Source organism: Coregonus clupeaformis, chromosome 20, assembly GCF_020615455.1.
Source record: "Coregonus clupeaformis isolate EN_2021a chromosome 20, ASM2061545v1, whole genome shotgun sequence".
NCBI classification, from domain to species: Eukaryota; Metazoa; Chordata; class Actinopteri; order Salmoniformes; family Salmonidae; genus Coregonus; species Coregonus clupeaformis.
The window spans coordinates 51,250,539-51,261,558 of record NC_059211.1 but is presented as its reverse complement, the minus strand read 5'-3'; the positions used below and the strand labels follow the sequence as shown (position 1 = coordinate 51,261,558).

General features: G+C 42.2%; 1 protein-coding gene across 2 annotated transcripts; it reads right to left on the bottom strand.

Moving 5' to 3' along the window:
* Positions 1-953: 953 nt before the first annotated feature.
* prrx1b (paired related homeobox 1b) lies at positions 954-10,345 on the bottom strand. Of its 2 annotated transcripts, XM_041840506.2 has the most exons (5): positions 9,186-10,345; positions 5,266-5,441; positions 4,019-4,200; positions 2,350-2,411; positions 1,959-2,043 (listed from the first exon to the last, which is right to left on the bottom strand). In XM_041840506.2, the coding sequence occupies exons 1-5, from the start codon at positions 9,430-9,432 to the stop codon at positions 1,988-1,990; spliced, it is 723 nt and encodes a 240-aa protein (XP_041696440.1). In that variant the 5' UTR covers positions 9,433-10,345; the 3' UTR covers positions 1,959-1,987. The 2 variants fall into 2 exon arrangements, with proteins under 2 accessions (XP_041696439.1, XP_041696440.1); XM_041840505.2 differs by lacking the exon at positions 2,350-2,411 and having other exon boundaries at positions 954-2,043; positions 9,186-10,344.
* Positions 10,346-11,020: the final 675 nt, after the last annotated feature.

Below are 11,020 nucleotides of genomic sequence, written 5' to 3'. Positions count from 1 at the left end.
ATCCTCTGAGCCAGATGTGATGGCAGGTAGCTCTATGCGGGACTACTGGCATCGAAACCCCCCCGCTGGGGGAAAGGAGTTCAAATGACGGGCCTTAAGGTTATTATAGCAGGTGGTGGTGGCGAGGTGAATGGTTGTCGAAAACTGTTGCTGAAAAACAGCAAGTGAGAGAACGGAGATAAGTTGACATATAAATACATCCCAAGATCTACACCCATTGGTTGAGAGAGAGGAAGGTGATAATTGCAAAAGTGAGCCCATAGGTTAAACATAGAGCGTGAGGAATGTGCATTATTGTGCCGTGCTTATAGGCTATAGGCTAAACAGGTGAATGCCATTCTCCACGTTGCTAATAGGAAAGAGGAGGAAAAACAAGACGCTGTGCTGATGATGATACGTTTGTATTCATTCCCACTATGCTGATGATGATACGTGTGTATTCATTCCCACTATGCTGATGATGATACGTTTGTATTCATTCCCACTATGCTGATGATGATACGTTTGTATTCATTCCCATTATGCTGATGATGATACGTTTGTATTCATTCCCACTATGCTGATGATGATACGTTTGTATTCATTCCCACTATGCTGATGATGATACGTTTGTATTCATTCCCATTATGCTGTTGATGATACATGTGTATTCATTCCCACTATGCCCCTAGAACAGGAAACAGAGTGAATTATGTTATGCTTACTGGATGAAGTTAAACGAGCATTCACACCAGCCTTCCTGATTGAACCTCCGTAAACTACACTTGATATGATTCCCTTTGGTCAATAGCTCATTAAACATTGTATTCTAAAAAATAACTGCCAATATTCTAAAATTCTAAATATTCTAAAAGCGACCTCCACATCTTTCTATTTAAATAGTTGAAATCTCATGTAGATATAGTGGCTGGCCCTCAAATAGCCTTCAACCGTGTGAGTCTGACACAGTGGCATTACTTTGCTTGAGTTTATTAATATACATGATTATCTGTTACAAATAAAGGATATCATACAAAGACTAAGCAAAACTACAGTCTTGGATTCAGAAATAGGTTACATTAGCCTTTCCTGTATAGTGTACCATGGCATTATATGAATCAAAATGCGTCGGGAAAAAAAGTTTGCTTGTCAGTGGAATAAAATGGAAAGAAATGTGAAGAAAAAAACATCTTAAAATGTATAAATGTTTGTAACCTCCCAGTTTACATGGATAAGTCCTTGTTGTTGTTGTTGTTGATCAGGAAGTTGCTCATCCCATTCTGCTGTTATAATCCTATTGAACGTTCTATTATAAAAATACAGGGAACTCCATTTGAAAAGTAGTCCATACTGGTGTCTCCTCCTCACCCCCAGGAAGGCACTGTGGTCTTGAACGTGAATCAAACTATAGATGGACACTGACAGCCTGACAGTCAGATTTATTCTGTCAGGGTTTCCATATCTTTGGAAACTAGCCTTTCATTTAGTCAAAACCTAATTGAAAGAAATAATTAAAAACAGTCATTTGATACAGCATCCAGTCCCAGTCTAGATGTCTTTGGTTTAATTGGTTGATGTATTTGGTATAATTGGTTGGTACAGACAGCGACAGTTCAGCGATGCTCAGGACAGGAGAGAGGCGGCTCACAGAAACAGCCTCTCATGATTCCACGGCGTCGCTTGCTTTCTCATCAGATGCTTCAGGTTTGCAGACAGTATAGGAAGCACATCCATCTCTATAGCTCCGGAAAGAAAGGAGACTTCAAGCTAAAATGGAGGGCGGTCAGATCTTAATCATCCCTGTGGGGGCCAGGCTGGGGTCTTACTGTCTGTGTGGGACAGACGTGAGAGAGAGAGAGAGAGAGAGAGAGAGAGGGTCCCTGCTCCTGCCCCCACCCCCACCGTGAAGCCTCTCTCTCCCCCCTCTCTCCTCAGTTGACCGTGGGCACCTGGTTCAAGCTGTACTCCTTTGCTTTTAGCCGCAGGTTGGCGATGCTGTTAGCCATGTTCATTCCCTGGGATGTATTGGGGTTGGAGCATGTGGGGGGGTAGGTTGCCATGGCACTGGAGGAGAGAACGGTACAGAGGGCAAAGGTCAGATAGAACTGTAACCAGCGGCGATGGAGCCAACATGGCAATGTGAGTTCAACTAGAATAGCATCGATATTAACATCATTTGAACTCATCATGAGGAAAACATCAAATCTGTTTAATTGTTCATGGCTGTGAAAGTCAAGATTTTGGCAGTCTTTTTAATGATGACTGAATACTTCATTTGTTTTCACTTACTCTGGAAAATACCAAGACACTTCAAGCCAAAAAAATTTAAAAATAAAGGAACCACATGTAGTAAAGTGAAAGAGTACTTGCTTTGTGAGGGCAGCATTTTCTGTGGCACTCGCATTGGCACTCCCTCCGGCATTGGGTACCAGCTTAATAAGAATATATAAATGGTGATGTATGTGTTAGCACCACGTTAGTGTGATATTATTCACTGGCATTACTTCTGGTCATGTGACTATCCACTATAGTGAGTACAGCTGGGCCAGAAAGCGTTCCCAATTTACAATTTAGTCATTTAGCAGACACTCTTATCCAGAGCGACTTACAGTAGTGAGTGCCTACATTTTCTTACTTGTCCCCCGTGGGAATCAAACCCACAACCTTGGCGTTGCAAGCGCCATGCTCTACCACATGGGCCACATGGGTTCCCCACTGAGGTACAATTGGAGAATGGGTATTTTAGCAATAGCGATCAGGCCAGACATTTTATACTGTGTTTCATAAGGGGGGGGGTGGTGGTTACTGTAAATCACAACCAATGTAACCAGAGTCACAAAAAATCCTGCCCAGTGGAGTCTGCTGTTGCTCTAATGTTCATTATTTGGTATTGTATAACAGAGAAGGTCACAGGGATCAACAGTGGATTTAATACGGTTTGTTTTCAGATTATCACCTCATCACGAGGGTCATTGGATCTCTCATCCCCCCCTCGTGTTAAGCAGAATGGAGAGAAGGAATGAAAAGAGAGAAAGACTAACCTGTTTACAGATAATCTGTAGTTCTAGAAATAGGACTCAATCTATATTGTGTCACCATAGATTATACAAAACATTCATGCATTTTGTTTTTAGAATATTAGTTTGTGATAAGTATAAGAAAAGTAATTGGAGAGAATGTGGCAAAAACTGAGAGACAGAGAGGAAAGTATAATTTAACCACTAAAACTATGACAAATAGGGGCAGGTTTTTTTTACATTACTTGTAACACAAATCTCCAAAAAGAAACACACTATAGTCTAAACCTGACTATTGTTTATCAAAGCCAAGGTCGAATACAGTGACAGTTTCATTGGATCCAGGTGGACCAAAAGAGCGATCTGGAGGGGTTCGTGTAAATATGCGGAGTATGCAGGTAGTAGAGGAGGAGGAAGAGGAGGAGGGGGAGGAAGAGGAGGAGGAAGAGGAAGAGGAAGAGGAGGAGGAGGAAGAGGAGGAGGAAGAGGAAGAGAAGGAAGAGGAGGAAGAGGAGGAGGAGGAGGAGGAGAGATGTAATGGGAGGAAATTAAACAATAACAGAGTTGGTGAGGGGAGAGGGGGTTGGAGGTTAGGGGGGTGGTTAGTGAGGGAGAGAGGGTTGGAGGTTAGGGGTGGTGGGGTGTTAGTGAGGGGAGAGAGGGTTAGAGGTTAGGGGTTAGGGGTGAAGGGTGGGGTGTTACTGAGGGGAGAGGGGGTTGGAGGTTAGGGGTGGTGGGGTGGGGTGTTAGTGAGGAGAGAGGGGGTTGGAAGTTAGGGATGGTGGGTGGTGGGTAGGGTGTTAGTGAGGGGAGAGGGGGTTGGAGGTTAGGGCTGGTGGGGTGTTAGTAAGGGGAGATGGGGCTGGAGGTGGCATTACGGAAGGGGTGGTAGGGTTAAGGTGTGGTTATTGCAGGAGCAAGAGGTGAGAGAGGGAGCCTGGGGTCTGAAGGACAGAGCGGTTGGGTTTATGTTTTCAGTGAAAGGGGTAGGGGTAGGGTATGACAATGGGGGGGGGGTCTACCTGTAAGGAGAGGCACTGCCCCAGGACAGGTAGTCATTTGGGCGGGGGGCCGGACGGGGTACAATGGGCTGCTCCACGGCCGTGATGTCCCCGGAGTAGGACTTGAGGAGCGAGGCGTTCTTGCTAGCCAGCATGGCACGCTCGTTCCGACGAAACTTTGCCCTTCTGTTCTGAAACCACACCTGGAAAAAATATATACAAATGAGCGGAATGAATGTACAGTAGTCCCTCGAATGAAAGCAGTCCAATTGATAATGACAATAATTATAGACGTATAATTTAGCTAGTTTATAAACTACTTTTAATACCGATATAAATCCTTTACAATATATCTCTATATAAAGTGTTACTCATATCTTTATATTTCAGAACCTATATCATATATAACTCCTGAATTTAATGATATGAACCACTTCTCCATGAGATCCATGTTTTACTTTTTACAATGTGTAAAATAGGTTTACATGCATGTTTTAAAAGCCATTTTTTTTTAGTTTTGTTCATATCTAATAGATACTGTAACACTCAGCCGTATCTCTCAGCACACCATGATGATCAAATACTGTCCCTTCAGTATCGAGCCTTCGATACTCAACCACACACACACACACACACTCTCTCTCTTTGTTACACACACACACATACACGCACACACAGACACATGCCTCCTTTGTTAGCAGATCAAGGGCCTGACTGGGGAACTAATAATGCCGTTCCTCACTCTGAAATCAAATCCATTATTAAACGCTTTGGGAGCGCCGAGGCTCAGGGAGGCACAGCTTACGCACTGCCTCAGGAATGAGCCCAAAGTCTCTTTTATCAAAGGATTTCTGCATCCCGCTCTGGTACGCATTAATCGCAGATGTTCGCTCCCTCTCCTTCTCTCTTGTTCAGTCTCTCCTTTTCTCTCTTTTTCTCTGTCTCTCTCTCACTCACGCACCCACACATACACAACTGTACCATCAAGATCTACCCAATATTTTGTTTTATATAGATATCTGATTTAGAGAAATAGCCAAAAGGTCCTTGGGACCTAATAGATTCCATGATGAGATAACACAACAACTTGGGGGCCTGAGGATCACCTATTAGGATCACCTGGCTGGGGTTATTAGGATTACAGTATGCTAACGACTGGGAGGTAGCGGTCCTCTGTGGCTCAGTTGGTAGAGCCGATGAGGCCACCCATACGAAAAAATTTATGCTTTGGATAAAAGTGTCTGCTAAATGGCATACTATGGTCCTACCTGCACCCGTGCCTCTGTGAGGTTGACCCTGCGTGCCAGGTCCTCTCTGACGAAGGCGTCGGGGTAGTGTGTCCTCTCAAACACTCTCTCCAGAGCCTGCAGCTGGCTGCTGTTGAACGTAGTCCTGTTCCTCCTCTGTTTCCTCTTCTTCTTCTCCTCCGCGTTCAGCTGCTCATCTACAACACAACAACATCATGGTCAGATGCAGGAAATAACTAAAGGAAATCCTACTTTGCACAGGCTAACTATAGAGTATGATCTATAATCTAACAGAAACAGTAAACCTCCTCTCGCTGTTGGCTGCCTGCTCCCAATAAGTATTTTTATACCCTACATTTGTTTAGTCCATTTATAGGCATGTAGGTTCACACAGACAAACATACTATGATAGAGATATATGTTATATTTTATACTGTGTATAATATACTGAATACAGACACACACACACAGGCTTACAGTACACATAAACACTTCTTGTCAATAGCACCATATTGTCTTCTAGTGTGTCCACTGTGTAGTTTTCTACAACCCTTGGGTCAACATGGCCAGTTTGTTGTCATCACGGGGAGAGAGAGAGGGAGAGAGAGAGAGAGGGAGGGAGAGAGAGAGAGAGAGAGAGAGAGAGAGAGAGAGAGAGAGAGAGAGAGAGAGAGAGAGAGAGAGAGAGAGAGAGAGAGAGAGAGAGAGAGAGAGAGAGAGAGAGAGAGAGAGAGAGAGAGAGAGAGAAGGCTTTTCTTGTCAATCCCCAACTATGTCTGCTTTATTTCTCTCCTCAGAGGATGTATGACCTCTTCTATGACCTTATTGTACTGAGAATGCAGTCATTTCTACTGTTGCTACAGTGGGCGAATGTATGAATGCAAATTAAGCCTACACATCTCTTTTGGGGGCTGTACAGTTCACAGTAAGTTCCCACAATGTTGTCATTTTTTGCCCATCCATCAGAGGAAACCCATTACCAATTTGACATTATTAAGCCTTTCCAAATCCACAAAAACAACCACTCTAAAGTTTATAATAAAAGGCCTATTCTCATAGTAAGATACTTTTTTATTGTAAAGCAACACAGAATGGAGTATATATTGAACTTCTTTATTTTACCAACCACCTTTTCTGTAGCCTATTGTTGTGGTAGGCCTAGTGGTCGAAAGTTTGGAAAGACTCAAGAAGGTCCCAACATTTATTTTGAAGTGCCTAACGAGAATATATGATAGGCCAGGCCTAAAATAAAATATTAAATCGGCATCTTATCCATTTCAACATTTTAAAGATGTAGGTTTTATATCAGGAACATACAAATATCAGGAATATACGCCGATAGACTAATTATACAAAAACAGATTGCGCACAGTCGACAATGGGAACAATTCCAGTGGTATAAGGCGCGTATCTTAACTATAGGATATTTACCATCAAATACTGTGTAAAAAAAAAAGTTTTAAACTAGACTATATAAAATACATATATTCTGTTTTGCTAATAATATATATTCATCTGAAACCAATTGTGAATGCTGTAAAGTTGCAATTGCACTTTCGTTGTAAACTAGTGATGATAAAATAAGAAAAACTGCCAAGGCAAGCGTAGCAGCATTACATTTACATTTTAGTCATTTACTGCTAAATGACTAAAATGTAAATGTAATGCTGCTACGCTTGCCTTGGCAGTTTTTCTTATGTTATCATCACTAGTTTACAACGAAATGCCCTATTCAAATGAGTGCAATTGCAACTTTACAGCATTCACAATTGGTTTCAGATGAATATATATTATTAGCAAAACAGAATATATGTATTTTATATAGTCTAGTTTCAAACTTTTTTTTTTACACAGTATTTGATGGTAAATATCCTATAGTTACTTACAGTTAGTGAGTGCATACATTTTCATACTGGCCCCCCGTGGGAAACGAACCCACAACCCTGGCGTTGCAAGCGCCATGCTCTAAAAAACGGAGTTACAGGGGACTACAGCAGACCATATCACAGCACTTAAAGGGGTATTTGTGTTATCATTATGTTATTCATATCAATAACATGTATCATTGTGTAATGGGCGTGAGAAATGGGCTTCAAAAATAATTATTAGGCGAAATAATTTCGCATTAAAAAATATACACATTTTTACAACACAACGATTGTCAAAATAATATAATCAATGTAGGTTATTTGTTTGTATCCATTTTTGCTGATTTAGGTTGCAAGTCATTGGATTTAGGTTGCAAGTTGGGTGAAAAAAAACGAAAATCCTTTACATTGATGACTTTTTGCAAAACCAAACAGTTTTCCACGTTGATTCAACGTCATCACATTGATTATTTGATGTTGAAATTATGTGGAAACAACGTTTATTCAACCAATTTTTACGCAGTAGGTATGTTGTTTGTCCCTGCTAAAGGAATACATTAAAACCATGTTATTATGTGAAGGCCTAAGACATATAATCATCTGAGCTGAAAACATTAGGCTAAAGGTGCAGTTGTTGTTTGCATACTGACAAATAGTGAGATGCTTTACTGAAGGCTGATCGAACCACATAACAAACCTTTTATGTGGTAAGTGGGGTGAAAACCATTCAATTTCAACGGATGCCTATAATCATGATGATTTAGGCCTTAAACAAATTATAGTAGTCTAGAACCTACTGCGATCTGACCCCATGAAACATTAGTTTAGCGGAAATAGTTCAAGCTCGTGTGAAATTGTTGGTAATATATTTTCAAAGTGAGAGAATTCACAACGATGATTTATGGGCTTTGCATGATGTTAATTATCCAAGCTATGTGTTCCTCCTCCTAATATCACAAGTGTATTGTTTGTTTTCTATAGGCCTAAATGTGTTTACGAATACCAAACATTACACCAACATCCCAACATGATTAATTACGGAACATATTTATTCTTGACAAGCAGATCTAATGACGTTTTGTTATTTGATCCCGTAATTGTCAGAGCCATGTCCACAGGACACATCCGATAATTATGACAAATGATTATGTAGAAATATTCTGAAGTTGTTTGACAAGCGAAATAACTGTGAATTAACGACATCACCTCGCGCCTTCCCTTACCAACGTTTCTCACATACCTCTTCTCGAGGTCCGATTTACCCGTAGAATAACAATAACACTCATTAAACCCTAACGTTTCTGTCAACCTCTCCAAATGACTCTGGATATGAGGGCGTATCACCCGGGACCTGAGGGGTTTATTTACTCTCTCCACCGCATGGCTGAATGGGGAAAACCAGCTGTGTTCTTTTGCTTTTAATGGGGTGTATCCAAATGTACTTCCATCTCCTCTATCGCATTAAAAAAAAAAAAAGTTATAGACAAACCACATTTCAGGCTATCCTGACCAATCTAAGTCATCAAGGCAGTTGTGGAAGGCTCCATAGTAGTGTTTGTTTTGATTTATTATTGTAAAGCTTGACTTTACAATAATATTTATTTTATTGACCATATCCACCAACATCGCCATACTTCGTTGACATCAAAGTGTTAATGGTAAATTAATGGTCGTTTTTAGTGTAGCGGTCAGAAATGATTTATTACCACGAGTCACGAAGGACTCCTTCCATGCGCGCGATAGTTTCAACAGAAGAAGGCTGGGCAAGACTTAATGAAAATAAATGAAAGTAGCTTGCAGTATTATGTTCATAATTCTGTACGGTATTTACACTGTACACTGCAACTCTTCTCCAAACAGGCCCACTCAAATTACCGATGGAGCACACCAAAATGGGTTCAACCTTCAACCATGCGGATTATTCTGCGAATTATTAACAAAATGGGTTCCTATATCTTACACTATATAGACCTAGCCTGCATTTGCTAATGTAGCCTAATAATCAATTTCTGCGTTAAGGTGTTAATCAGTCCCGAGTGTATAGGCTGCACTTGGAGTACACTTCTCACTTACTCTCCTGCTGGGTGGTGTCGCTCCCACTGGTCAGCCCCGGGGACTCAAGCATATTCCTCCCTGCCTCACCGACACTCTCGTCCGCCTGTGTCCCAACCATTTCCCTGGCCTCCTCCAGATCCAACAGGTGGCTCACCGAGAAGTTCTTTTTGGCTTGAAGGTTTTCCAGATTCGATGTAATCGGACTCTCCAAGCGATTTGATATCGTTGCTTGCCTGTCCCTTACATGTGCATAGCTAGAAGTCATGACGGAAATAGGATACAGTAGAAAAAACTGAGCAATAATAATAAGCGAGCCAAATGTATCCTTGCACACAGAACGCACGAACAGGAACAGCGCCTCGAAACCAGCCCGAGAAACCTCAGTTTTCCAAGCAAAGCACAGTTGCTGCTCACATCCAGACGCAGCAGTGGCGGTAAACCAGACTTCTACAGACAGAAGAAAAAAGCTTTTCCCCTCGTTTGTTTCCCGCGATCACAAATCTCTACGCATCCGGTCCATCCATACAAGCGCATAAACAACAAATATAGTCTCCATATAAAATCACAGCGTCCTGCACCTGGGTTTTCAAGAAGTCCTCTTAAAAAGTCCTCCCCACTTCCCACTCCTGTTGACTCACGGTCGCAACTGACTGAGCTTAGCAGATGCCGAACAGATGCGCTCGTGTGTGCATAAAGCTGGCTCAGCTCAGGGCTCAAGGCACTGGGAAACTGGCTCTGCTATGGCTAAGGCACCTTTCTTGGAACTATTGCTTTTTCTCAGTGAGAATCGGTCGACTCTCTCTCTCTCTCTTTCTTTCCCTTCGCTCTCTCTCTCTCTCGTTGCTTCTCTCACTCTCTTTCTGCTTCTCTCTTGCTCTGGCACTTCAAATGAGGCTCACGCTGGCACGCTGCGGATGCTGCCTGCACCAGCCAGGGTGTAAATGAAACTCTGAGACTCCTGGGAGAGTAGATGGACCATAATAGCAGCCCGTAATTACGTGGCGATGCCTGTATGCTGTTTCTGACGTTTCACAGACCCCCTCGCTACGCTCCCGTCCTCCTCAAACTCTACCCTCCCCTTTCAGCAGCACACAACCACACCAACAACATCTCCACCACCCAGAACCCACTGATTAAGGCTTTTTAACGAACCTCTGGCAACCTTAACCAACCCCTTGGAACCTGCGGCGCGAAGAGTCCCGGGAGCTCTGGAGGGGAGGGATAATTATCACCCCGTGTGATGATAGAGCCAGTAAAGAGATTTTAACTGTCGGGGTATATCGGCCCCAGACCAACCCAATCACTATTACTGCACGGGATTCAGACGTGGCCCGTGGCTACATTTTCTTCAGATATGTGGTTATTCAAAGTATACTGCATAATTGCTGTTTTGATAAAAGATTTACAAGGAGACATTGACAATAAATCGTCCTGAACACAAAGGAAGAACCTCTGCTTTCCAGCTGATACATTTTGTTTGAATGTCGAAACTTTCATTTTTTAATGTTCATGCGTTTGTATTTCTTCTCCCCTGTGTAGATATTATTACTTGTACTCCTGGCTACAATAGCTAGTTCAAAATAATCCCAAACAAAAAACAATGGCAACCAATACATTCTTAATGAATCAACTGTAATGATGCCGTTATTGGCATACCTTAGCTATGTTTCACCCTGGCACACAATAGACAATAACCAAAGCCAAACCCCAGACATTCTAATAGGCTACACAAGCCGTTATCTGACAAACAGACTTGTAAGACTTTGGGTTTAGTGGAAAATTCTGTTTAGAATTGTTGGAATTGGGGTCTCATTTTGTGCGCGCTCTGAGTGGGGGTCTTGACAGGGGGGCTC

Bases quoted from the DNA above. Each gene is read 5' to 3' on its own strand.
- prrx1b (XM_041840505.2), bottom strand. From the start codon at position 9,432: ATGACTTCTAGCTATGCACATGTAAGGGACAGGCAAGCAACGATATCA. The intron at 5,442-9,185 runs GTAAGTGAGAAG...GTTGTGTTGTAG, and splicing joins CGACACCACCCAGCAGGAGA to ATGAGCAGCTGAACGCGGAG. The intron at 4,201-5,265 runs GTAGGACCATAG...TATTTTTTCCAG, and splicing joins TCACAGAGGCACGGGTGCAG to GTGTGGTTTCAGAACAGAAG.